The sequence below is a fragment of the Salmo salar genome, chromosome ssa08 (genome assembly GCF_905237065.1).
Source record: "Salmo salar chromosome ssa08, Ssal_v3.1, whole genome shotgun sequence".
Taxonomy (NCBI): domain Eukaryota; kingdom Metazoa; phylum Chordata; class Actinopteri; order Salmoniformes; family Salmonidae; genus Salmo; species Salmo salar.
The window spans coordinates 20,202,211-20,227,592 of record NC_059449.1 but is presented as its reverse complement, the minus strand read 5'-3'; the positions used below and the strand labels follow the sequence as shown (position 1 = coordinate 20,227,592).

The window sequence follows — 25,382 nt, the reverse complement described above, 5'->3', positions numbered from 1 at the left end:
AATACTCTTGACAAGATGACCATGTAGAGATATGGAATGATTTATATTGTGCTGCAGGCTTTTTATTCATCTTTCTGTTCTCTTAAAACTGAAACTATGGAGCTATTGTCAGAACTTCTGCTTTTTCATTCTGAGTAATTCTTCACAGTCAGCATAGATAGAACAAAGACCCATATATGGCCATCGGTTGCCGATCACACTTCAGGGGGATGTTTCCCCTAGCTACAGATCTAGGATCATGTTTCCCTCCCCCATTCCTAACCTTAACCATTAGTGGTGGAAATGTAAAACCAACCTAAGATCAGCATCTAGGGCTTCTCCCTACACCACCGGTCATAGAGTGAGAGCCATAATGTGTTCTCCATTTGAAGGCTGGTGGTGAGTTAAACATTTCAGTCATTTAGCAGACGCTCTTATCCAGAGCGACTTACAGTAGTGAATGCATACATTTCATACAATTTCATACATTTTTTTTTTTTTTTCCTGTGCTGGCCCCCCGTGGGAATCGAACCCACAACCCTGGTGTTGCAAACACCATGCTCTACCAACTGAGCTACAGGGAAGGCTATTAAACTCAGTCAGGATATATGTAGTGTATATGTCAATTAACAGGATACCAATTTATTTTAGAACATGAACAATTGGGACCCTGTGAATTCACACATACATCATGATATAGTCACATAATGTAGTATATTATCAAACTAAGGCTGGTGGAAGTCACATGGTGGCCAGTGTGTTGATTTCACAATTTCCCGTTCACTGTGGTTGACTGATATAGAGTTTCACTACCTAAAGTCACACAGACCCAGGACAGTGCAGGGAGACGACACAGCTAAAGACATATAGAGTTGAGGTAAGAAGTAGAAGTTACTGTATTTGACCACAAGTGTGTTAAGATGTCAAAGGGAGTCTATGAAATCCCAGATGGATTTGAAGACAATGAGCCTGATGCAATGAAGAACACAGACATCGATGGCCAATTGTATTCCAATGTAAGAGCCTTCAAGCCCAGTCCAAGTAATGGAATTGTTGCTTCAGGTAAGATTGCACGAACACACACACACACACACAATATATTAAACAGGTGAGATTACTCAGTATTTCTATACCTTTTTTTGTCTCAATCCTGGATGATACAGTAATACACTGTCATAAGGTGTCACGTCCTGGCCAGTATAAGGGTTAATTGTTATTGTAGTTTGGTCAGGACGTGGCAGAGGGTATTTGTTTTATGTGGTTCAGGGTGGTGTTTTTGTTGTAAGGCATTTGATTTAGTATTACGGGGTTTTTGGGCACTTTTTGAGTTTCACGTATTTCTATGTTGATCTAATTAGTTGTATGTCTATGTTTGGTTAATTGGGGTGGACTTCCAATTGAAGGCAGCTGTGTGGTGTTGCCTTTGATTGGAAGTCCTATATTAGTTGGGTGTGTTTGTCTGTTTATTGTGGGAGATTGTTCTGAGTTTAGCCTTGTGCCTGGCCAGACTGTCTGTAATTCGTTGTTCGTTTTGTTGTTTTGGAGTGTTCTTTTTGATTTAATAAATGTTCAAAATGAACAACCGCATGCCTGCTGCGTTTTGGTCCTCCTTCACCGACGACAAACGTGACATAAGGAGAAGCGGACCAAAGTGCAGCATGTGTGTCGTTCCACATTTTATTTACACTGTGAAACTATGCAACACATATAAACTGAATAACAAAAACAAACCGGGACGCAGAGTAAACATACACATACTCAAAAACAATCTCCCTGTAACGGTTGTCGTACTGGAGAGAAGAGCAAGGCGCAGCGGGTTGCGTGCTCATCATGATAATTTATTCAATACACATGAACACGAAAAAACAATAAACAAAAGAGAACGACATACCGACAGTTTTACAGGCTAGGTACTTACATACAGCAGTGCAAAATCAACTACCCACAAAATAACCAAACCAAACACACACCTCTATATAGGACTCTCAATCAGAGGCAACTAGAAACACCTGCCTCCAATTGAGAGTCCAACACCCAATCCTAAACATAGAAAAACTAAACTAGACAGAACATAGAAATACATACACAACACAAACCCTCTGCCACGCCCTGACCAAAACTAATACAATTACTCCCTCTGCTGGTCAGGACGTGACACTCCCACAAACCCAGGTGGAAAAAACCCTTACTTAAGTATGATCTCCAATTAGAGACAACGAGGACCAGCTGCCTCCAATTGGAGATTATCCCAAACAAAACCCCAACATAGAAATACAAAACTAGAACCTGACAACATAGAAATAGAAAACATAGAAGGAGAAAAACTGTCACGCCCTGACCTACTCTACCATAGAAAATAAAATCTTTCTATGGTCAGGACGTGACACACACATTACCAAAGATCTTACTTTAATAATGTGTTATTCAGTAAATGTTCAGTGGTGGAAGAGACCCTCTGGAGTTGCTGCAGTGTGTCTGGGGCTGCTGTGTGTTCTAATAATTTTTGACAGTCAGTCTTTGTTGTCAAGTTACATATAAGGACAATATCAAATGCTCATATTTGACTGTTCCATATTATCTTTAATATATGTAAAAAGCTAGCTTTTGTTCTTCATTTCCCCTCTATGATCTATATCTTCCTGGTATGATAGTGTTCTGTCCATCATCACAAATAGCATGTCCTGTTCCCTGAGCAGGAGGACTGTGTTGAGATATACTCTGGACAAGGTGACCATGTAGAGACATGTAATGATTTATATTGTGCTGCAGAAAATGCTTTAACAATAACCCCTGTAACAATCTCTCACACTCACACAACTATGCACACAACTACGCACACACGTTTTCAAACTTGTAAACATTTTTGTATTAGCATAGCCACAATTTCCCGTGTCATTTTGTTGATACTTCCTTAGAGTTAACACCTACAGTAGTCACACAGACAGAGACACACAGATGACTCAGAAACAGAGACATCACTATAAGCAGAAAAAGTACAGAGGGCTTGTACTGTAGTTGACGAACGACGCCTCCTGGCAGCCATGTTGGAAGACCACCACATTAATTCTAGAAGCAGAGACTTAATGTATAGTAGACCCACATAGAAAGAAAGACCCAGGCATTGTTAAAGATGTAAAAGGTCATCTATGCTGAGAAAGATATGAACAAGAAGGTGAAGTTTGACAGAGGTGAGATGAAGGAGAGGATTGTGCATATCTACGTCAGTGCAGACACCCTGAGAGACGGTGAGACCAGCACCAAGAGAGAAGAGACAGCAGACACTGCTCCTAATAATGGACCAGGAGACCAGCACTCAGGTAAAACACACACACACAGACACACACACAAAACATAACAGTACATTGTATGTGTCCACAGAGCCTGATAGCTCAGGGAAGAGACCCTTCCTAGTTGCTGCAGTGTGTCTGGGGCTGCTGTGTGTTCTCCTACTGGCTGTGATCATAGGCCTGTCTGTCTACTGTGAGTTTGTGTCCAAGTTCATTGCTTATCACCTAGTTGTAAGAAGTGTAGGTTACTAAGCCTATTTAACTGGTGTTTTAGCTGGTAACTATATGTTTATACTTTGTAGATAACAGAGCCATCAAAGATTCTGAGGATAAAAGGAACAACTTGTCACAGAGTTGTTCCCTTTATAAGACTAACACAACTGCAGAGAGAGACCAGCTACAGACCAGATACAACAACCTGACTGAAGAGAGAGACCAGTTACAGACCAGATACAACAACCTGACTAAAGAGAAAGGCCATATTCAGGCTAAGCTTTATGTGATAGGTGGGATATAAACTGATAAATTAGAAGTAAAATCAACAATAATTATGTATCAATGGGTTTATGAGTATAAAGATATTGGCTAAGTTTCTCAATGTGTTCAACTTTACTCTTCAACAGAGCAGCATTGTCAGGAGGGATGGAGATACTTTGACTCCAGTTTGTACTTCCTCTCCTCTGAGAAGAAAACCTGGAAGGAGAGCAGACAGGACTGTCTGGACAGAGGAGCAGACCTGGTGATCATTAACAGCAAAGAGGAACAGGTGAGTGTGTGAGAGAGAGTGAGAGAGAGAGGGAGAGAGAGAGAGAGAATACTTTTCATCAGTACAATAACTTCTCTAGGGCCAGTGGGACGATTTCGTCCCACCTACGTAACAGCCAGTGGAATCCCGTGGCGCGTTATTCAAGTACCTTAGAAATGCTATTGCTTCAATTTCTCAAACATATGACTATTTTACACCATTTTAAAGACAAGACTCTCGTTAATCTAACCACACTGTCCGATTTCAAAAAGGCTTTACAACGAAAGTAAAACATTAGATTATGTCAGCAGAGTACCCAGACAGAAATAATCAGACACCCATTTTTCATGCTAGCATAGAATGTCACATAAACCCAAATCACAGCTAAATGCAGCACTAACCTTTGATGATCTTCTACAGATGACAATCTTAGGACATTATGTTATGCAATACATGCATGTTTTGTTCAATCAAGTTCATATTTATATCAAAAACCAGCTTTTTACATTAGCATGTGACGTTCAGAACTAGCATCCGCAAACTTCCGGTGAATTTACTAAATTACTCACGATAAACATTCACAAAAAAACAGAACAATTATTTTAACAATTATAGATACAGAACTCCTCTATGCACTCGCTATGTCCGATTTTAAAATAGCTTTTCGGTGAAAGCACATTTTGCAATATTCTAAGTAGATAGCCCGTCATCACAGGGCTAGCTATTTAGACACCCAGCAAGTTTAGCCCTCACCAAAGTCAGATTTACTATAAGAAAAATGTTATTACCTTTGCTGTTCTTCGTCAGAATACACTCCCAGGACTTCTACCTCAATAACAAATGTTGGTTTGGTTCAAAATAATCCATAGTTATATCCAAATAGTGGCGTTTTGTTCGTGCGTTCAAGACACTATCCGAAAGGGTAAAGAAGGGTGACGCGCCCAACGCGTTTCGTGACAAAAAAATTCTAAATATTCCATTACCGTACTTCGAAGCATGTCAACCGCTGTTTAATCTTACATCTAGATGTTCCGCTAGCGGAACACCCGCTCCAATATCCAATGATGGGCGTGGCGCGAAATACAAATTCCTCTAAAATCCGAAAACTTCAATTTTTCAAATATATGACTATTTTACAGCATTTTAAAGACAAGACTCTCGTTACTCTAACCACACTGTCCGATTTCAAAAAGGCTTTACAGAGAAAGCAAAACATTAGATTATGTCATCAGAGTACCCAGCCAGAAATAATCAGACTACCCATTTTTCAAGCTAGCATATAATGTCTCAAAAAACAAAACCACAGCTAAATGCAGCACTAACCTTTGATGATCTTCATCAGATGACAACCCTAGGACATTATGTTATACAATGCATGCATGTTTTGTTCAATCAAGTTCATATTTATATGAAAAACCAGCTTTTTTACATTAGCATGTGACGTTCAGAACTAGCAAACCTCCGGTGAATTTACTAAATTACTCACGATAAACGTTCACAAAAAACATAACAATTATTTTAAGAATTATAGATACAGAACTCCTCTATGCGCTCGATATGTCCGATTTTAAAACAGCTTTTCGGTGAAATCACATTTTACAATATTCTCAATAGATAGCCCGGCCATCACAGGGCTAGCTATTTAGTCACCCACCAAGTTTAGCACTCACCAAAATCAGATTTACTATTAGAAAAGTTTGATTACCTTTCCTGTTCTTCGTCAGAATGCACTCCCAGGACTTCTACTTCAATAACAAATGTTGGTTTGGTCCAAAATAATCCATCGTTATATCCAAACAGCGGCGTTTTGTTCGTGCGTTCTGGACACTATCCGAATGGTAAATAAGGGTCACACGCATGGCGCATTTCGTGACAAAAGATTTCTAAATATTTCATTACCGTACTTCGAAGCATGTCAACCGCTGTTTAAAATCAATTTTTATGCCATTTTTCTCGTAAAAAAGTCATAATATTCCGACCGGGAATCTGTGTTTCGGTAAATAGAGGGAAAAACAGAAAGACGGGGGCGGCCAGTGCACGAGCCTAAGCCCTTTGTCCTCTGATAGACCACTTAGCAAAAGCGCTCCTGTGTTTCAGCCAGGGCTTTGAATTACGTCATTCAGCTTTTTCCCGGGCTCTGAGAGCCCATTGGAGCCGTAGGAAGTGTCACGTAACAGCAGAGATCCTTTGTAATGGATAGAGATGACAAAGAAGGGCAAGAAATGGTCAGACAGGGTACTTCCTGTACAGAATCTTCTCACGTTTTGGCCTGCCAAATGAGTTCTGTTATACTCACAGACACCATTCAAACAGTTTTAGAAACTTTGAAGTGTTTTATATCCAAAGCTAATAATTATATGCATATTCTAGTTTCTGGGCAGGACTAATAATCAGATTAAATCGGGTACGTTTTTTGTCCAGCCGTGAAAATACTGCCCCCTAGCCATAAGAGGTTAAAATCAATTTTTATGCCATTTTTCTCGTAAAAAAGCGATAATATTCCGACGTTCAAAGAGAGAGAAAATAAAAACATGGTGTCGCCCCGTGCACGCACCTCAGTCTGATGGTCCTCTGATAGACCACTTACCAAAGGCGCTAATGTTTTTCAGCCAGGGGATGGAATTACATCATTCAGCTTTTTCCCGGGTTCTGTGAGCCTATGGGAGCCGTAGGAAGTGTCACGTTACAGCAAAGATCCTAAGTTTTCAATAAACAGAGCCAAGAAGCCCAAGGAATGGTCAGAGAGGGCACTTCCTGTACAGAATCTTCTCAGGTTTTTGACTGCCATATGAGTTCTGTTATACTCACAGACACCATTCAAACAGTTTTAGAAACTTTAGGGTGTTTTCTATCCAAAGCTAGAATATGCATATTCTAGTTTCTAGGCAGTAGTAATAACCAGATTAAATCGGGTACGTTTTTTATCCGGCCGTGTAAATACTGCCCCCTAGTCCTAACAGGATAACATGTGTGCGGTATTTATAAATATATTAAAAGTTACAGTTTTTTATCTTTCTCAACAACAGACATTTCTCTTCAACCTCCACCTGAGAGCCTGGATTGGTCTGACTGACTCTGTTACTGAGGGGACCTGGAAGTGGGTGGACGGCACATCACTGACCACAGGGTGAGATATTTTACCATTTTACCTTGTGATATGGAGATAAAAAACAACAAAGATATATTGCTTCCAATCATGTTCATAAAAAGGTATATTTCCAATCATGAATGTCATTCATGAGAACTATAGATTATAGAAATGAGGTATCGAAATGTGTTGATTGCCCATTCTTGATAATGGTATGATCATTTTACAGAGGGTGCTTTTAATATGTAGAACTATGTGTATAATTGAGGAGGATGTTTGACTGTCTGACTGTCTGGTTCTCTGTGTTGTTTAGGTACTGGAGGGGAGGACAGCCTGATGATAATGGGCAAGAGGACTGTGCTGAGATATACTATGGACAAGATGACCCTGTACAGACATGGAATGATGACAATTGTCTCAAATATCATGACTGGATATGTGAGAAAGTGGTATAACAATAACGCACAGTAACAAACATTCTCTCTCTTTGTCTCTCTCTCTGTGTCCCTGTGTGTCTCTGTGTGTCTCTGTTTGTCTTTGTGTCTCTCTGTGTCTCTCTGTGTCTCTCTCTCTCTCAGTTCAATTCAATTCAAGGGCTTTATTGGCGTGGGAAACATGTTAACATTGCCAAAGCAAGTGAAGTAGATAATTTACAGAAGTGAAATAAACAATAAAAATGAACAGTATACGTTACACTCACAGAAGTTCCAAAAGAATAAAGACATTTCAAATGACATACTTTGTATATATACAGTGTTGTAACAATGTGCAAATGGTTAAAGTACAAAAGGGAAAATAAAAAACATAAATATGGGTTGTATTTACAATGGTGCTTGTTCTTCACTAGTTGCCCTTGTCTTGTGGCATCTTTTTGTTTTCTCATGATTTGGTTGGTCTAATTGTGTTGCTGTCCTGGAGCTCTGTGGGGTCTGTTTGTGTTTGTGAACAGAGCCCCATGACCAGTTTGCGGGACTCTTCACCGGATTCATCTATCTGTAGGTGATGGCTTTGTTATGGAAGGTTTGGGAATTGCTTCCTTTTAGGTGGTTGTAGATTTTAATGGATATTTTTTAGATTTTGATCATTAGCGTGTATCAGCTTAATTCTGCTCTGCATGCATTATTTGGTGTTTTACACTGTACAAGGAGGATATTTTTGCAGAACTCTGCATGCAGTCTCAATTTTGTGTTTGTCCCATTTTGTGAATTCTTGGTTGGTGAGCGGACCCCAGACCTCACAACCATGAAGGGCAATGGGTTCTATAACTGATATGTCTTTTTGCCAGATCTTAATTGGTATGTCGAATTTTATGTTCATTTTGATGGCATAGAAGGCCCTTCTTTCCTTGTCTCTCAGAACATTCACAGCTTTGTGGAAGTTAACTGTGGCGCTGATGTTTAGACCAAGGTATGTATAGCTTTTTGTGTGCTCAAGGGCAACGGTGTCAAGATGGAATTTGTATTTATGGTTCTGGCAACTGGACCTTTTTTGGAACACCATTATTTTGGTCTTTCTGAGATTTACTGTCAGATTTACTCTCTCTCTCTCTCTCTCTCACATATAGTTATTATTTTAATAGTTGGAAAAGGTCCTGAATGGTTAACACTTAAGGCTAAGCATCCCGCTAGCTGGACACCTGTCGACATCTTCCGGGGGAAATTGTAGGGCGCGCAATTCAAATAAATATATTAAACATTTAGGTACATACAAGTACCTTATATCGGTTAAAAGCTTAAATTGTTGTTAATCTAACTGCATTGTCCTATTTACAATAGGCTTTACAGCGAAAGCATGCCATGCAATTGTTTGAGGATGGCGCCCCACATCAAAATATTTTTCAACCAGCGCAGGCTTCGTAAAATCACAAATAGCGATTAAATATTAACTTACTTTTGGAAAATCTTCCTCTGATTTGCAATCCAAAGGTTTGCGAAAGGAATCCAAAAATCTACCGCTAAACTTTAAAACAAGTAAAAATACGTTTCTATTGAAACCTCAGGTACCCTAAAATGTAATTAAACTACAATATTTTATACGGAAAGAAGTATGTTCAATAGAAAAGCAAAATTAGCAGGTGCGTGTCCTCTTCGTCGCGCACCAGACTGATTTTCAACTCAGACTGCCAGTACTAAAACTCAAAATTCTTCCTCGTTTGGGAAGAAAAAAGCCAGAAACCTTGAACAAAGACTGTTTATCTAGAGGAAGCCATAGGAATTGCAATCTATGAGCTGGATTTGTATATGACCCTATACCTTCCATTGTAAGAGCATGAGCTCTCAAAAAAAAAAATTCTGGTTGGTTTTTCTTTGGATTTTCTCCTACCATATCTATTGTGTTATAGTCTCATACATTATTTTAACATTTCTACAAACTTCAAAGTGTTTTCCATCCAATGGTACTAATTATATGCATATCCTGGCTTCTGGGCCTGAGTAACAGGCAGTTTACTTTGGGCACGTCAGTCAGGCAGAAATTCAGAAAAAGGCCCCTAGCCTGAAGAAGTGATTCCACCTAGTGGTTAAAGTGAGAGATGAACTCAACAGAGGTGAAATAGTGGTATGACACTGTCTCAAAACATATTGGAGAATAGAATCCAAGGGGATGGACCTTGAACCTTCTCTATTAGGGTTGAAAGGAGGAGAGGAGATAGGCGGAGAGGACTCTAGTAAAAATTAATTGAGATAGAGCCTTCGTGTCAGAGAGAGACATAGATGAGGGAAGAAAATTAAGAGCGTGAGGAAGAGAGATAAAATAATACAAATAATTGTTAGTTTTAGTTTTAGAGGAGAATACGTAGACATACTGTACTCTGTAAAATGATTCTTCATTAGTTTTATTAGAAACATGTCATGTGATTTGCTTAGTAAATAAAAGTGGGACCAATTATTAACCAATGCTTATGATATGAATAACAAAGTCACTTTTGAATAAAAAAAGGAACAATTGTCTTTAACAGAGTCTACCAGCTTCCTGATTGAATTGCATACTGAGAGGGCACACTCACACACACACACAAAAACAATGCTAATGAAAGGTGAGAATGACTCACAACCTTCACTGTACAAGGGACAACGTGTAGGTAACCAATGGCAACACCAAGCACCAGAGGACCTGTCTGCTACACACTCATGCATGTTGTGTAATGGGGTCAACACCCTCTCCCTCTGTGTTCTCTGTCTGTGGACCACAACAGGTGACAGGATGTTTCCAGGCTCTAAAGAAGGAGACTTGATATGTGTCCTTTATGGCACCTTATTCTCTAAATAGTGCACTACATAGACAAATAGGATCCCTTTTGGGACACAAACTTGTAGACCAGACTGTTGTGTATAACGTCCTCTCCATCCCTTGTTTATTCTGTTCCCTGACATCCTTCTTCTTCTTTTTAATGTTTTTGGAAGTTTATTTATGATCCAACCCTTAATTCTGCTGTTGTCCACCTATTCCGCTCCAGTCATTAACATGAGGCTGTCCTCCCCAATGAAGGTGCCACCAACCTCCTGTGACACACACACACATAACTAGACAAACACTAACACCATATAATAAAAAAAACACTACTGAAGTTTTGATAGATTTACTTCTGTGTCTCAGTTGGTAAAATCATCCCACTGGGCACAGACATCAGTTTAACATCTAGTTTTGATTTACACTTGTTTCAGCTGTCAGCATTAGTGATGTAAGTGTGTGTGCGTGCGTGTGTGTGCGGGTGTGGGTGTGTGCTCTTCTGCAGATGGAAGACCAAGACTCTACAGGCCGGCAGCTGTATGTTTAGGACTGGATATTCGTGTACAGCCTACATAGTGAACTATAAACCTTAACATTGACAATGGCTATTGAGTGAAATACAGTGCAGACCCCTTAACTTTTTACAACAATTTTCTTATGTTACAGCCTAATTCTAAAATTGGTTAAATAGTTTTTTCCTCATCAATCAATACACAATACTGAAATATATCACATTTACATAAGTATTAAGACCCTTTACTCAGTACTTTGCTGAAGCACCTTTGGCAGTGATTACATTCTTGAATCTTCATGGTTATGACGCTACAAGCTTGGCACACCTGATTTGGGGACTTTCTCCCATTCTTCTCTGCAGATCCTCTCAAGCTCTGTCAGGTTGGATGGGCAGCGTCGCTGCAGAGCTATTTTCAGTTCTATTAGGAGATGTTCAATCGGGTTCAAGTCGGGGCTCTGGTTGGCCACTCAAGGACATTCAGAGACTTGTCCTGAAGCCACTTCTGCATTGTCTTGGCTGTGTGCCTAGGGTCTTTGTCCTGTTGGATGTTGAACCTTCACCCCAGTCTGAAGTTTTCATCAAGGACCTCTCTGTACTTTGCTCCATTCGTCTTTGCCTCGATCCTGACTAGTCTTCCAGTCCATGCCGCTGAAAAATATCCCTACAGCATGATGCTGCCAACACCATTTACATTTACATTACATTTACATTTAAGTCATTTAGCAGACGCTCTTATCCAGAGCGACTTACAAATTGGTGCATTCACCTTATGATATCCTGTTAGGGCTAGGGGGCAGTATTGACACGGCTGGATAAAAAACATACCCGATTTAATCTGGTTACCACTCCTACCCAGTAACTAGAATATGCATATACGTATTACATATGGATAGAAAACACCCTAAATTTTCTAAAACTGTTTGAATGGTGTCTGTGAGTATAACAGAACTCAAATGGCAGGTCAAAACCTGAGAGATTCCTTTACAGGAAGTGGCCTGTCTGACCATTTGTTGAACTTCTTTTCCATCTCTATCATTTACTAAGGATCTCTGCTCTAACGTGACACTTCCCACGTCGTCCATAGGCGCTCAGAGCCCGGGAAAAAACAGAATGTCGTCATTCCAGCCCCAGGCTGAAACACATTATCGCCTTTCTCAAGTGGCCGATCAAGGGACACTGGCTTATACGCATGACCCCGACCGCCCCCGCCTTTGGGATTTTTTCCTCTGTTTGCCGAAAAGGAGATTCCCTGTCGGAATATTATTGCTTTTCTACGAGAAAAATGTCGTAAAAATTGATTTTAAACAGCGGTTGACATGCTTCGAAGTACGGTAATGGAATACTTAGAATTTTATTGTCACGAATTGCGCCATGCGCGTGACACTTCTTTACTATTTCGGATAGTGTCTGGAACGCATACGAACAAAACGCCGCTATTCGGATATAACGATGGATTATTTTGGACCAAACCAACATTTGTTATTGAAGTAGCAGTCCTGGGTGTGTATTCTGACGAAGACAACAAAAGGTAATGAAACTTTTATAATAGTAAATATGATTATGGTGAGTGCTAAACTTGCCGGGTGTCTAAATAAGCGAGCCCGTGATGCCTGGGCTATGTACTTAGAATATTGCAAAATGTGCTTTCACCAAAAAGCTATTTTAAAATCGGACATATCGAGTGCATAGAGGAGGTCTGTATCTATAATTCTTAAAATAATTGTTATGCTTTTTGTGAACGTTTATCGTGAGTAATTTAGTAAAATGTTAGCGAATTCCCCGGAAGTTTGCGGGGGGTATGCTAGTTCTGAACGTCACATGCTAATGTAAAAAGCTGGTTTTTGATATAAATCTGAACTTGATTGAACAAAACATGCATGTATTGTATAACATAATGTCCTAGGGTTGTCATCTGATGAAGATCATCAAAGGTGAGTGCTGCATTTAGCTGTCTTCTGGGTTTTGGTGACATTATATGCTGGCTTGAAAAATGGGTGTCTGATTATTTCTGGCTTGGTACTATGCTGACATAATCTAATGTTTTGCTTTCGTTGTAAAGCCTTTTTGAAATCGGACAGTGTGGTTAGATTAACGAGAGTCTTGTCTTTAAATGGCTGTAAAATAGTCATATGTTTGAGAAATTGAAGTAATAGGATTTTTAAGGTTTTGAAAATCGCGCCACAGGATAGCAGTGGCTGTTACGTAGGTGGGACGAATTCGTCCCGCCTAGCCTAGAGAGGATATCCAGTGGAACAACCACTTTACAATAGTGCATCTAAATCTTTTAAGGGGGTGGGGGGTTAGAAGGATTACTTTATCCTATCCTAGGTATTCCTTAAAGAGGTGGGGTTTCAGGTGTCTCCGGAAGGTGGTGATTGACTCCGCTGTCCTGGCGTCGTGAGGGAGCTTGTTCCACCATTGGGGTGCCAGAGCAGCGAACAGTTTTGACTGGGCTGAGCGGGAACTGTGCTTCCTCAGAGGTAGGGGGGCCAGCAGGCCAGAGGTGGATGAACGCAGTGCCCTTGTTTGGGTGTAGGGCCTGATCAGAGCCTGAAGGTATAGAGGTGCCGTTCCCTTCACAGCTCCGTAGGCAATCACCATGGTCTTGTAGCGGATGCGAGCTTCAACTGGAAGCCAGTGGAGAGAGCGGAGGAGCGGGGTGACGTGAGAGAACTTGGGAAGGTTGAACACCAGACGGGCTGCGGCGTTCTGGATGAGTTGTAGGGGTTTAATGGCACAGGCAGGGAGCCCAGCCAACAGCGAGTTGCAGTAATCCAGACGGGAGATGACAAGTGCCTGGATTAGGACCTGCGCCGCTTCCTGTGTGAGGCAGGGTCGTACTCTGCGAATGTTGTAGAGCATGAACCTACAGGATCGGGTCACCGCCTTGATGTTAGTGGAGAACGACAGGGTGTTGTCCAGGATCACGCCAAGGTTCTTAGCACTCTGGGAGGAGGACACAAGGGAGTTGTCAACCGTGATGGCGAGATCATGGAACGGGCAGTCCTTCCCCGGGAGGAAGAGCAGCTCCGTCTTGCCGAGGTTCAGCTTGAGGTGGTGATCCGTCATCCACACTGATATGTCTGACAGACATGCAGAGATGCGATTCGCCGCCTGGTTATCAGAAGGGGGAAAGGAGAATATTAATTGTGTGTCGTCTGCATAGCAATGATAGGAGAGACCATGTGAGGATATGACAGAGCCAAGTGACTTGGTGTATAGCGAGAATAGGAGAGGGCCTAGAACAGAGCCCTGGGGGACACCAGTGGTGAGAGCGCATGGTGCGGAGACAGATTCTCGCCACGCCACCTGGTAGAAGCAACCTGTCAGGTAGGACGCAATCCAAGCGTGGGCCGCACCGGAGATGCCCAACTCAGAGAGGGTGGAGAGGAGGATCTGATGGTTCACAGTATCAAAGGCAGCAGATAGGTCTAGAAGGATGAGAGCAGAGGAGAGAGAGTTAGCTTTAGCAGTGCGGAGAGCCTCCGTGACACAGAGAAGAGCAGTCTCAGTTGAATGCCCAGTCTTGAAACCTGACTGATTAGGATGCTTAGGATTACCATGCTTCACCGTAGGGATGGTGCCAGGTTTCCTCCAGACATGACGCTAGGCATTCAGGCCAAAGAGTACAATCTTGTTTTCATCAGACCAGAGAATCTTGTTTCTCATTGCCTGAGAGTCGTTTAGGTGCCTTTTGGCAAACTCCAATCGGGCTGTCATGTGCCTTTTACTGAGGAGTGGCTTCCGTCTGGCCACTCTACCATAAAGCACTAATTGGTGGAGTGCTGCAGAGATGGTTCTCCTTCTGGAAGCTACTCCCATCAACACAGAGGAACTCTGGAGCTCTGTCAGAGTGACCATTGGGTTCTTGGTCACCTCTCTGACCAAGGCCCTTCTCCACCTATTGCTCAGTTTGGCCGGGCGGCCAGCTCTAGGAAGTGTCTTTAAGAATGATGGAGGCCACAGTGCTCTTGGGGACCTTCAATGCTGCAGAAGTTGTTGGTAGCCTTCCCCAGATCTGTGCCTCGACACAATCCTGTCTCGGAGCTCGACGGACAGTTCCTTTGACCTCATGGCTTGGTTTTTGCTCTGACATGCACTGTCAACTATTGGACCTTATATAGACAGGTGTTTGCCTTTCCAAATCATGTCCAATCAATTGAGTTTACCACAGGTGGACTCCAATCGAGTTAAAAAAACATCTTAAGGATGATCAATAGAAACAGGATGCCCCTGAGCTCAATTTCGGGTCTCATAGCAATGGGTCTCAAAACTTATATAAATAAAGTATTTCTGTTTTTTATTTTCAATACATTTACAAATATTTCTAAAAACCTGTTTTCGCTTTGTCATTATGGGGTTTTGTGCGTAGATTGATTTTTGTATTTAATACATTTTAGAACAGGGCTATAAAATAAAGTAACAACATGTTAACCATGATATCTAACTGTTGTTAACCCTGTAGGTACTGGTATTAACCATGATATCTGACTGTTTTTAACCCTGTAGGTACTGGTATTAACCATGATATCTGACTGTTGTTAACCCTGTAGGTACTGGTATTAACCATGATATCTTACTGTTTTTAACCCTGTAGGTACTGGTATTAACCATGATATCTGACTGTTAATAACCCTGTGGGTACTGGTATTAACCATGATATCTGATGGTGTTTAACCCTGTATGTACTGGTATTAGCCATGATATCTGACTGTTGTTAACCCTGTAGGTACTGGTATTAACCATGATATCTGACTGTTTTTAACCCTGTAGGTACTGGTATTAACCATGATATCTGACTGTTTTTAACCCTGTAGGTACTGGTATTAACCATGATATCTGACTGTTTTTAACCCTGTAGGTACTGGTATTAACCAAGTTATCTGACTGTTTTTAACCCACTGTTTATAAACCACAGCCTGATAACAGTGGTGGCCAAGCAGACAATGGTGAGGAGGACTGTGTTGAGATACACAACAATCAGAGCCCTCTGGAGGCATGGAATGACTTGTCATGTGGCAGCATACTCCACTGGATTTGTGAGAATGTGGTTTAACATCACCATGACAACATACTCTAACACATGCTTAATCCTATAGTGCACACAACTTCCTCCTTTATTTCTCTCTCTCTCTCTCTCTCTCTCTCTCTCTCTATCTAAAACCCACAAACACTCATGCAAACACAGCTATTGTTGTATTTGTTTGTAGTATCATATTAATAAAAGTCCTACTTATTTCCTGTTTGTAACCTCCTGTGTACCAGTAGTTATGTTTCACACATCATCAAATACAACATGATGTCAGTACAGCAGACTCAACAGAATACATTCAACAATGAAAATGTATAATTTTGCTGTTATAATATCAAACCACACACACTTGTTTACATGTTTGTATGAGCATATTAATACAATTCCAAGTTATTTTCAGATTGTAGCTTCCTGCCTACCAGTAGACTAGTTATGTTCCACAAAACATTGAGGAAGTGCAGTGATGCGAAACTCAAGCAATGATGCTTAGTACAAACGTTTGTCTCCTGAATACTAGCTAAGTAAATTTAGACATAAATCTACTTGCTCTCTTGAGGATCTTGGATCCCATCATTCTGCTACTTCTGTTAAGAATCTTGAGGTGGAGTTGGTCGCCAGTAATGTTTCCTCTAAAATTAAGCCTAACCAGGATGATGTGCCTGCAGCGGCAGGAGTGGCAGAAACTTCCAGTCCTGATCACACCAGAGATGCTTTGGATGGGTAGGAGTGAAATTTGGGGATGAAGTGGATCCTTGCTCTTTGGCCAACCCATATGTTCTGACAAGCTGGGCAAAGAACAAACTGGGAACTGTTACATATGTCACAGAAGTAGAATTGTTTAGATGTTGTGTGCATCCTCCACCCAGAGGCAGAGGGTGCTCCACATCACACATCTCAGGGCTCGACCTGTGGTGTGCTTTGTTCTACGGAGCAGGGTGCCGCTCAATGGAGTGATCAGTGCGGTGGTGTTGAGTATAGATCTGAAAAACAATATTTCAGATTTTTTTTTATGTCCTTTGTTGGTGAGATGTAGACCCAATGACTGAGACTGACAATACCCCGTCTGTCTTGTTGAGCTTTAATAGAAAGTTCTTAATTGACGGTCAGGTTAGATCAACTATTTGGGGGTTTTGTTCCGAACCCGTTACGGTGCTTTAGGTGCGAAGCATTTGTTGCAGCAGTGTGTAGAAGAGAGATCCGAAGATATGAGAAGTGTGAAGGAGGGTGTAGTCAGAGGGAGTGTAAAGTTGGGATTGTGAAAGCCTTGTGTGTCAACTGTGGGGACACCCATGCAGCTGGGGATCTGAAGTGCGAGAGAGACAGGCTGAGATTGCCAGAGTTAGAGTGGGGCAGAAGGTTTCCTATGCTGAGGCAGTGAGGAAAGTAGATCATAGCCCAAGGGTGAGTGATTCGACTGGGAGTAGGACTGAAGAGAGAGATCCAGAGAGGACACCTTTTAGATTTCTTGCATTTATTACCATGGTTATTAATTGTGCTGTACTGATTGAGCGGAAATCCCAGAAGTTTCTCTGTGTTAGCTGCAGCAGTAGACATTTTTGGGGGGGTTTTGAAAAAAGGGGTTCCATCCTCCCAGGTTGATGGCCAGGTGTAGGATATGTTAGGGTCAAGTAGAGGGATGGGGTGGTGGGTGTGTTGGGGATAGTGCTGAATACAGGTGTAGGATATGTTAGGGTCAAGTAGAGGGATGGGGTGTTGGGTGTGTTGGGGATAGTGCTGTATACAGGTGTAGGATATGTTAGGGTCAAGTAGAGGGATGGGGTGGTGGGTGTGTTGGGGATAGTGCTGTATACAGGTGTAGGAACTGCTAAGGTCAAGGAGAGGGATGGGGTGGTGGGTGTGTCGGGGATAGTGCTGTATACAGGTGTAGGACCTTAATTTGATCCCCTGGTTGCACGATAACGTTTCTGCAATGCATTTAGCATGTAGTTTAGTATTGTAGTCTAGTTTTGATGTTATTCTGTCTCTCACTGTTCAAATAAACCTACCATTAAAATTATAGACTGATCATTTCTTTGTCAGTTGGCAAATGCACAAAATCAGCAGTGGATCAAATACGTTTTTTCCCTCACTGTACCTCCATACTTCCATTTATTTGTATGGATTCCCTTCAGATGAGTCCCATGACTCTCATGTTTGTGAGAGTCCCAACTTTCCATAGAGTGGTCATTTTAGTCAGTAGTCTGAACTATTCAGATGCTGCAGATGTTTTTGTGAGAAGCCCGATTTTGTCTCCTGTCTGACAAACAGCACATTCCACTACAGATGCTGAACGGCGACATAGGCATAAGTTGTGGATGGAGTGTCTAAGCCGTTTTCCCTTTTTTTGGGTAGGCGCAAAACTACTTCCATACTTCCATTCATTTTCTACCGGTCGCAGTTACCTTTAAATAGTTCCATGATACTTGTATGGTTCGTAGAGCAAAACGGAGAACACCATCGTGTTTGTGAGAGTCTCATCTATCCATTTAGTTTGTAGGCCAACTCGTTAAGGACGCTACAGACATTTCCATGAGAAGACCGTTTTTCAGGATGTTTCGTGGTCTGACAAACACAGCTGTAACTTGGAAACCTTCCACCGCAGATTTGGAAGGCCACTATAGGCAGATATGGTAGATTGAGAAGCAGCCCATGCAAAAAACAGATATCTCTAGCTTAAACTGACGGATTTTGAAGGGCATTTCTTCGTTATGTTACTTAGATTGATGCTCCTTGCGTCAATTGACTAGATACTACTGAACATGCAGACAGTCAAACTGTAAAGACTCAATATCGCTAAACAAGAGAATGCATAAGTGTTGAAGTGGTTTGGTTGCCAGGGGTGGCAGGTGAGGGGAGGATGGCTCATAATAATGGCTGGAATGGAGTGAATGGAGTAGTATCAAACACATGGAAACCATGGAAACCATGTGTTTGATACCATTCTATGAGCCCTTCCTCCCCAATGATGGTGCCTCCAGCCAGCTGTGGTTGAATCCAGCCCTATCTTTGTGTGTTTTCTCCAGGCTCTGGAGGAAAGGAGAGCCCAACGATGGGGATGGAGGGGGAGAAGGGAACAAGGTGTCTTGCCAGTGAAAATAGTGGTATTGAGTTTTCAAACCTCTCCTCAGGGACCCCCAGCCGTTCCATGTATTTTAACTATTCCAGAACTAAGTAGCACACCTGATTCAACTTGTCAACTAATCATGAAGCCTTTAACTATTTGAATCAGGCATGCTAGATCAGGGCTACAACATTTAATGTCTGGGACTCCAGAGTAGAGGTTTGAAAAAGGCTGCTTTAATCTATGGTATGCTGAGAAATGAGAGATATACTGTAAAATATACTGTAAAATGTCCATTATTCTATTTGAAAACTCATTGGTTATGTCTTGTTTTTACCCAAATTAATAAACAAACAACACAGCATCAGCTTAGTTCATTTCTTCATCAGGCACAGTTCTGGGGGTGTCCAATGCCAGCGTCCTCAGGCTGGACCCCAGCTCTGACACACTCTACCTGGGAGCTAGAGACTCCATCCTGGCCCTTCACACCTCCAACCTGAGGGAGGGAGGGAGGGACAGAGATATCCTCTTGAGGATACCCTAGGATAGGGGGCGCCACAGCGCATTTTGAAAAAAAATCGTTCCCATTTTCAACGGCCTACTAATCAAACTCAGAAGATAGGGCATGCATATACTTATTATATATGGATAGAAAACACTCTAAAGTTTCTAAAACTGTTTGAATGGTGTCTGTGAGTATAACAGAACTCATTTGGCAGGCAAAACCCTGAGACATTTTCTGACAGGAAGTGGATACCTGATGTGTTGTATTGAGTTTAAACCTATCCCATTGAAAAACACAGGGGTTTAGGAATATTTTGGCACTTCCTATTGCTTCCACTAGATGTCGCCAGTCCTTTCACAGTGGTTTGAGCCTTATAGAGTCAAAACTCAGTGAATGACAGGAGTTTGAAATTGGTCACAGGGGATGGGCCATCACCATTATGACGCCGGCGGCCATGTCTGCCCCCACCTTTGGAAACGGTTTTAAAGGCAATGAAATCATCCCCTCGAATCTTATTGGCTCTCTTGGTGTTAGAGGCCCTGAACATTTATTTTATACAACGTTTGACATGTTTGAACGAACCTACATGCGCGAGGATTGCTTTCAGTATGAAGTGCAGAGCTGCGTTTGGAGAGAGCCATAGGACGCGCTACCAACATCAGGCTAATGGAACGTGAAGTATGGACTTTTTGACCGAAAATACATCTGTTGTGGACCTGGGATGCTTTCTGATGAAGACAACTAAAGGTAGGCGATTATTGACAATATTATTGAAGATGAGATGGTTCATACTGTTGCGTCCAAGATGGCGCCGAGCACTGTATATTAGCTGATTTTCTGAGTATCGCATCTCCTTTTATCGCAAAGTGTGATTACCCAGTAAAGTTAATTTAAAATCTGGTATGACGGGTGTTCTCAAGAGATATTCATCTATAAATGTTAGATTGACAATATACATTTAAAAAATCGTTATAGTATAGCAATTTATTGAAACGTAGCATTGTTTACCGGGACGCTTTTGAGGGGAAATTAGGTAGTCAACGTCAGACAGAGATGTAAAATGCTGTTTTTATATATAAATATGACCTTTATTGAACAAAAGAATGCATGCATTGTATAACATGATGTCCTAGGGGTGCCATCTGATGAAGTTTGTAAAAGGTTAGTGCTACATTTAGCTGTTTATTGATAATATGTGATGGAAGTGGTTGGTCGGAAAATGGCTATGAAGCTGCTTTTTACGATGGACTCATCTAATATAATCTAATGATTTGCTTTTCCTGTAAAACCTTTTTGAAATCGGACGACGTGGGTCGATTCAGGAGAGGTGTATCTATAAAAAAAAAAAAAAAAAATATTTTTTATTTTTGTAAAAAATTATGATAATTTTTTAATGCTAATTGGCGATATGATTTTTCGCTGGATTTTGATCCCGCTAACGGGATCAGATGCTCAAGAGGATATGGGAGAGAGAGAGGGGGAGAGAGAGAGGGAGAGAGAGGGATGAAGGGAGGGAGACTTGAGTGTGTGTGTGCTGCATATTGACTTCTTAACCAACCGGCAGAGAATCAAGTGTGTATTTGCACCCCATTGGAGGACAGAAACAGGAGGGGAGCCAATCAGGGACAGCTGGGGTGGGGCTCCAACTGCAATGAGAATCCGCTGGTGATGAGTGATGCCTTTCGGCCAATTGAAGACAAAACGTCAACTTTGCTCTGTGACAGTACTGTGGAGCCAGCCAGTCAAGCCTTATTTGGCCATATGATTGGTCAGAAGCCATTTTGGACTGTTAGAAGTATTCTATGGAATAACATTTCAGAACATTATTTGTATTATTCCATGTCGCCTTATGTTGTCTTTTTGTGCAAGTAGTAAATGTTTTAATGTTTTTACATGATTTTGAATGTTTCAGGGAAAAAAAATTCAGTACTAATTGGTAGTTTCGGGTATCACTTTATTTGTGGCTTAATGTGTCACCTGGGAGGAAGAAATGAAGCATAATTTTATTGAACAATTAAACTTGTCATGTAATATTATAGTTTAATCCATGGCCCCAATGTATGACTTCAGTTTGTCTAAATGTAGTACTGTAATAGTTGAAACAAAAAATACATGACGAATACAGTATTCATGCTCAATGATTTTCTTTATTCATTTTGCCACAAGCTGCAGAAGGCATATGGTTTAAAGTCTCCTATGGAGTCTGATACACAGGCTAGTACAAACATCTTAATTAACACCATTTCAGGGAGTCAGAATGAGGTTTGTATGTAACATCCACAAATAAACCAATTAACTGATTACAATAGAAACTATAGTCACTTAACATTTTATTGTATTTATTTTTGTAAGAAGCATAAGAATAAGAAGCCGAGCTAGTTGAATTACATCCTCTTTAGGGACAATGACTCAATATATAAAACATTTAATTAGTAATTGGCTTCTTAAACATTTTGCAATTCAGGTTACTCTTGGGTATTTTGGTGCTCTGTAGTTTGTTCACAACATCACACCAAAGTGTTGGATCATCTTCTTTCTTGAGTACTTCAGTAACGTTGAACACTTCATAGGGTGGAATCAACACCTCCTCTTCTTTTATCCCCATTTTGGGGAAAGACTTCAGGTAAGCGCCAAAACACGTCTTTATCTCAAAGCAGGACTTGTCTCCAAATTCAGAATTTGCCTTGTAGAGAGAGCTGGAGGCAAAGAAGCCAAATCTAATAGTTTAGTTAACTTTACCCACAAACTTCATTTTGGTTCTTCTGTATGTGGTGTGACAAGGTTTTTTTTTTTTTTCAGGAGGCGAATGGCGTCAGTCAGGAGGAAATGCAGGGAGTGGAATTGGAAGGAGGTTGTATACTCATATCTATTGGTCCGGACTGCTTGGTTGAACTCTGAGTGTATTGAAGGATGACCTGTTGTGTAAGCACAGATAGCCTTGATATGATTATGTGAAAGTTTGTCGTCAAAATTGTACTCTGAATTGTCCTTTCGGAATCGTTCCTTCACATTTTTTGCACAACTTTCTGCCCACTTCCAGGCATTTTTGAAGGGCTCTTTGTTTTCATGTACAAGATATTCCTTCTCCACCTTGTTGTACATTTGTTTAGTGCAGGTGTTATACATGTCATCAACAGAGTCAGGGACCATGTCTAATGGTATGCTGGAATTGAGACCAGACTGATGAAGATGAACCTTCAGAGAATATGGAGGGGAAAAAACAGGCAAAAAGTGTAAAACAGAGGAACAGTTTTATATATATTATTATTATATATTTTTTTACTGTAACAATCTTGTTCTCAGCTTAAAAGTAGCAAGACTATATGCTGGAAGTACCATCTTGGAGTCCACACCCAGAGTCCAATCATGGAATACACACAGCACAGCAAAGGTTAGGATGTTTTCTCTCCCCATGACTTCAACAGCATCTGTAGTAAAACAGCATGTATAGGAGACAAATACCAAACAGCATAAGAATACCAAATATGAAACAACATAGCTTTGATATTTTTCACGTTTTAAAACGAATTGCAATAGCACCATATAGAAGCGGATAGTAAACTTAAACATACTGGCAATCATTATATTCATTATAAAAGTAGCTTTGATATTATTCACTTCTAAAAATTGATAGGAGTTTTTGGAAAGCCACCATTTAATAAAGCCTTTATTGTGAAGTAAAACTACTGTCAATCAAGTCTCATTCAATAATTGGCTTGCTACTTCTTTCCAATTGACCACAGAATGACAACAGATATACGTAAACTCTATCGAGAAAGGAAGGAAACCACTCAGGGATTTCACAATGAGGCCAATGGTGACTTTAGAACAGGTAAAGAGTTTAATGTCTGTGATGGTAGAAAACTGAGCATGGATCAACAACATTGTACACACTCCACAACACTAACCTAATTGACAGATGGAAAAGTAGGAAGCCTGTACAGAATACAATATTGCAAAAAATGCAACCTGTTTGCAATGAGACACTGAAGTAAAACTGCTAAAAAAATTGCTAAGAAATTTATTATATTTTGAATACAAAGCGTTATATAAGGGAACCACTTGTCATATTTTCAAGCATGGTAATGGCAGCATCATGTTATGGGTATAATTGTCATTGACAAGGACTAGGGAGTTTTTTGGGGAATAAAGCTAAGCACAAGCCAAATCCTAGAGTAAAATCTTGTTCAGTCTGCTTTGCACCAGGCACTGAGAGATAAATTCACCTTTCACCAGGAAATAACCTAAAACACAAGGCCAAATGTACATTGGAGTTGCTTAACAAGACAACATTGAATGTTCTTAAGTGGCCTAGTTACAGTTTTGACTAAGTCATCTTGAAAATCTATGGCAAGACTAGAAAATGACTGTCTAGCAATGATCAACAACCAACTTGATTGATTGCAAATATTGTACAATACAGGTAGGCAAAGTTCTTAACTTACCCAGAAAGACTCACAGCTGTAATTGCTGTCAAAATTGATTCTAACATGTATTGACTCAGAGGGTTGAATACTTATCTAATCAAGATATATGTGTTTTATTTTTCATTAACTTTTCACATATGTAAAATAATTTCTTCCACTTTGATACTTCATCATATTTTGTGTACATTTTTGAAAAAAAAAGCCATTTAAATCCATTTCATTCCCACTTTGTAACACAACTAAATGTGGAAAAAGTAAAGGGGCATGAATACGTTCTGAAGGCTCTGTGCAGTAGCTAGGTGAGACAACCACATATTACAGTCAAATATAAAAGATAAAAACATTCCATTCCAGCTAAACAATGGATATATAGCATTTTGCAAAAATAAAAAAATCATAGCTACGTTAGCTACAACAATCTGGTAGTATTTAATTAGTACTAGTGATATAAACTCTATGGAGAAATAACAACATTAGCTACGTACAACAACCTAGTGTCATTTAGTTAGTACTACTGATATAAACTCTATAGAGAAATAATGAGTACTACTACTGACAATGCTATATATCATACCACAACTGTTGTAACATCTTATCAGATAATAATGATCTGATAGTTCAACTTACCAGACTGGAGCACAATTGAGGTTGTTTTGTATTGATCAGCTTCAAGACTTGTGTTTGCAGCTTTTCTGCAAAGGTCTACTTATACCTTGTCAGACATCTGACTAATACAAGCCCAAACAACCACAAACATTGTTCCCACACAGAAGTACCAGATCCTATGGTCACACGGTCACAGGCTCTCAGTTTGTGTGAGTAACTGGTAATGACGTCACTGGGTGAGTTCCAACGATTTCTCAGTGATACGTTTTAATTTAAAACATTTGTGGAAGAACCAACCCACTGGGCACACTGGTTGAATCAACGTTGTTTCCACATCATTTCAATAAAATTAGGTTGAACCAGTGTAGAGTGGATGTTGAATTGACGTGTGTGCCCATTGGGAAGCGTCCTAATATGAATGGAATAGAAAATATTGTCTATTGAACACTTCATAGGGGGGAATCAGCACCTCCTTCTCATGCAGCAGCTGAGAGTACCCCCCCAGTGGGGCACCAAGGTAGGTGGTGATCTCAAAACAGGAGCGAGTTCCAAATCGCATTGTAGTATTTCGGACACCACAGCAAGCCTTTGGTTCCTCGGAAGGTTTGGAAATGCTTCTTGTTCTTGTTCAGAATTCCTAAGGCCTTGGTCAGAAGGTGCAGGGAGTGGTACTGAAATGTTGTAGCTCTTATATTGGGTACGAGTGGCTTCGTTGAATGATTTGTAAATGTTGGATGTTGCATCACACACACCTGGATTGTCAGGGAATAGTTTAGTGTAAATGTCAATGTAAAATGCACATAAAATCAACAGCAATGTTTGGATTCAGTCTTGTCAGGTGACCTGTTGTGTCCTCACCTTCAGTCTAATCATTGTTCCATATTCTCCCAACTGTTCCCTTTTAAGTGTT

General features: G+C 40.7%; 1 protein-coding gene and 1 pseudogene across 1 annotated transcript; one reads left to right on the top strand and one right to left on the bottom strand.

Annotated features, from left to right (window-relative positions):
- The first annotated feature begins 805 nt into the window (after positions 1-805).
- LOC106610446 (CD209 antigen-like protein A) lies at positions 806-7,907 on the top strand. The gene is made up of 6 exons (XM_014209824.2): positions 806-1,041; positions 3,358-3,459; positions 3,569-3,772; positions 3,890-4,032; positions 7,038-7,138; positions 7,413-7,907. Exons 1-6 carry the CDS (start codon positions 900-902, stop codon positions 7,552-7,554), a joined length of 834 nt encoding a protein of 277 aa, XP_014065299.2. The 5' UTR covers positions 806-899; the 3' UTR covers positions 7,555-7,907.
- Positions 7,908-21,580: 13,673 nt separating this feature from the next.
- Positions 21,581-24,622, bottom strand: LOC106610445 (T-cell ecto-ADP-ribosyltransferase 1-like; annotated as a pseudogene).
- Between the last annotated feature and the right edge of the window lie 760 nt (positions 24,623-25,382).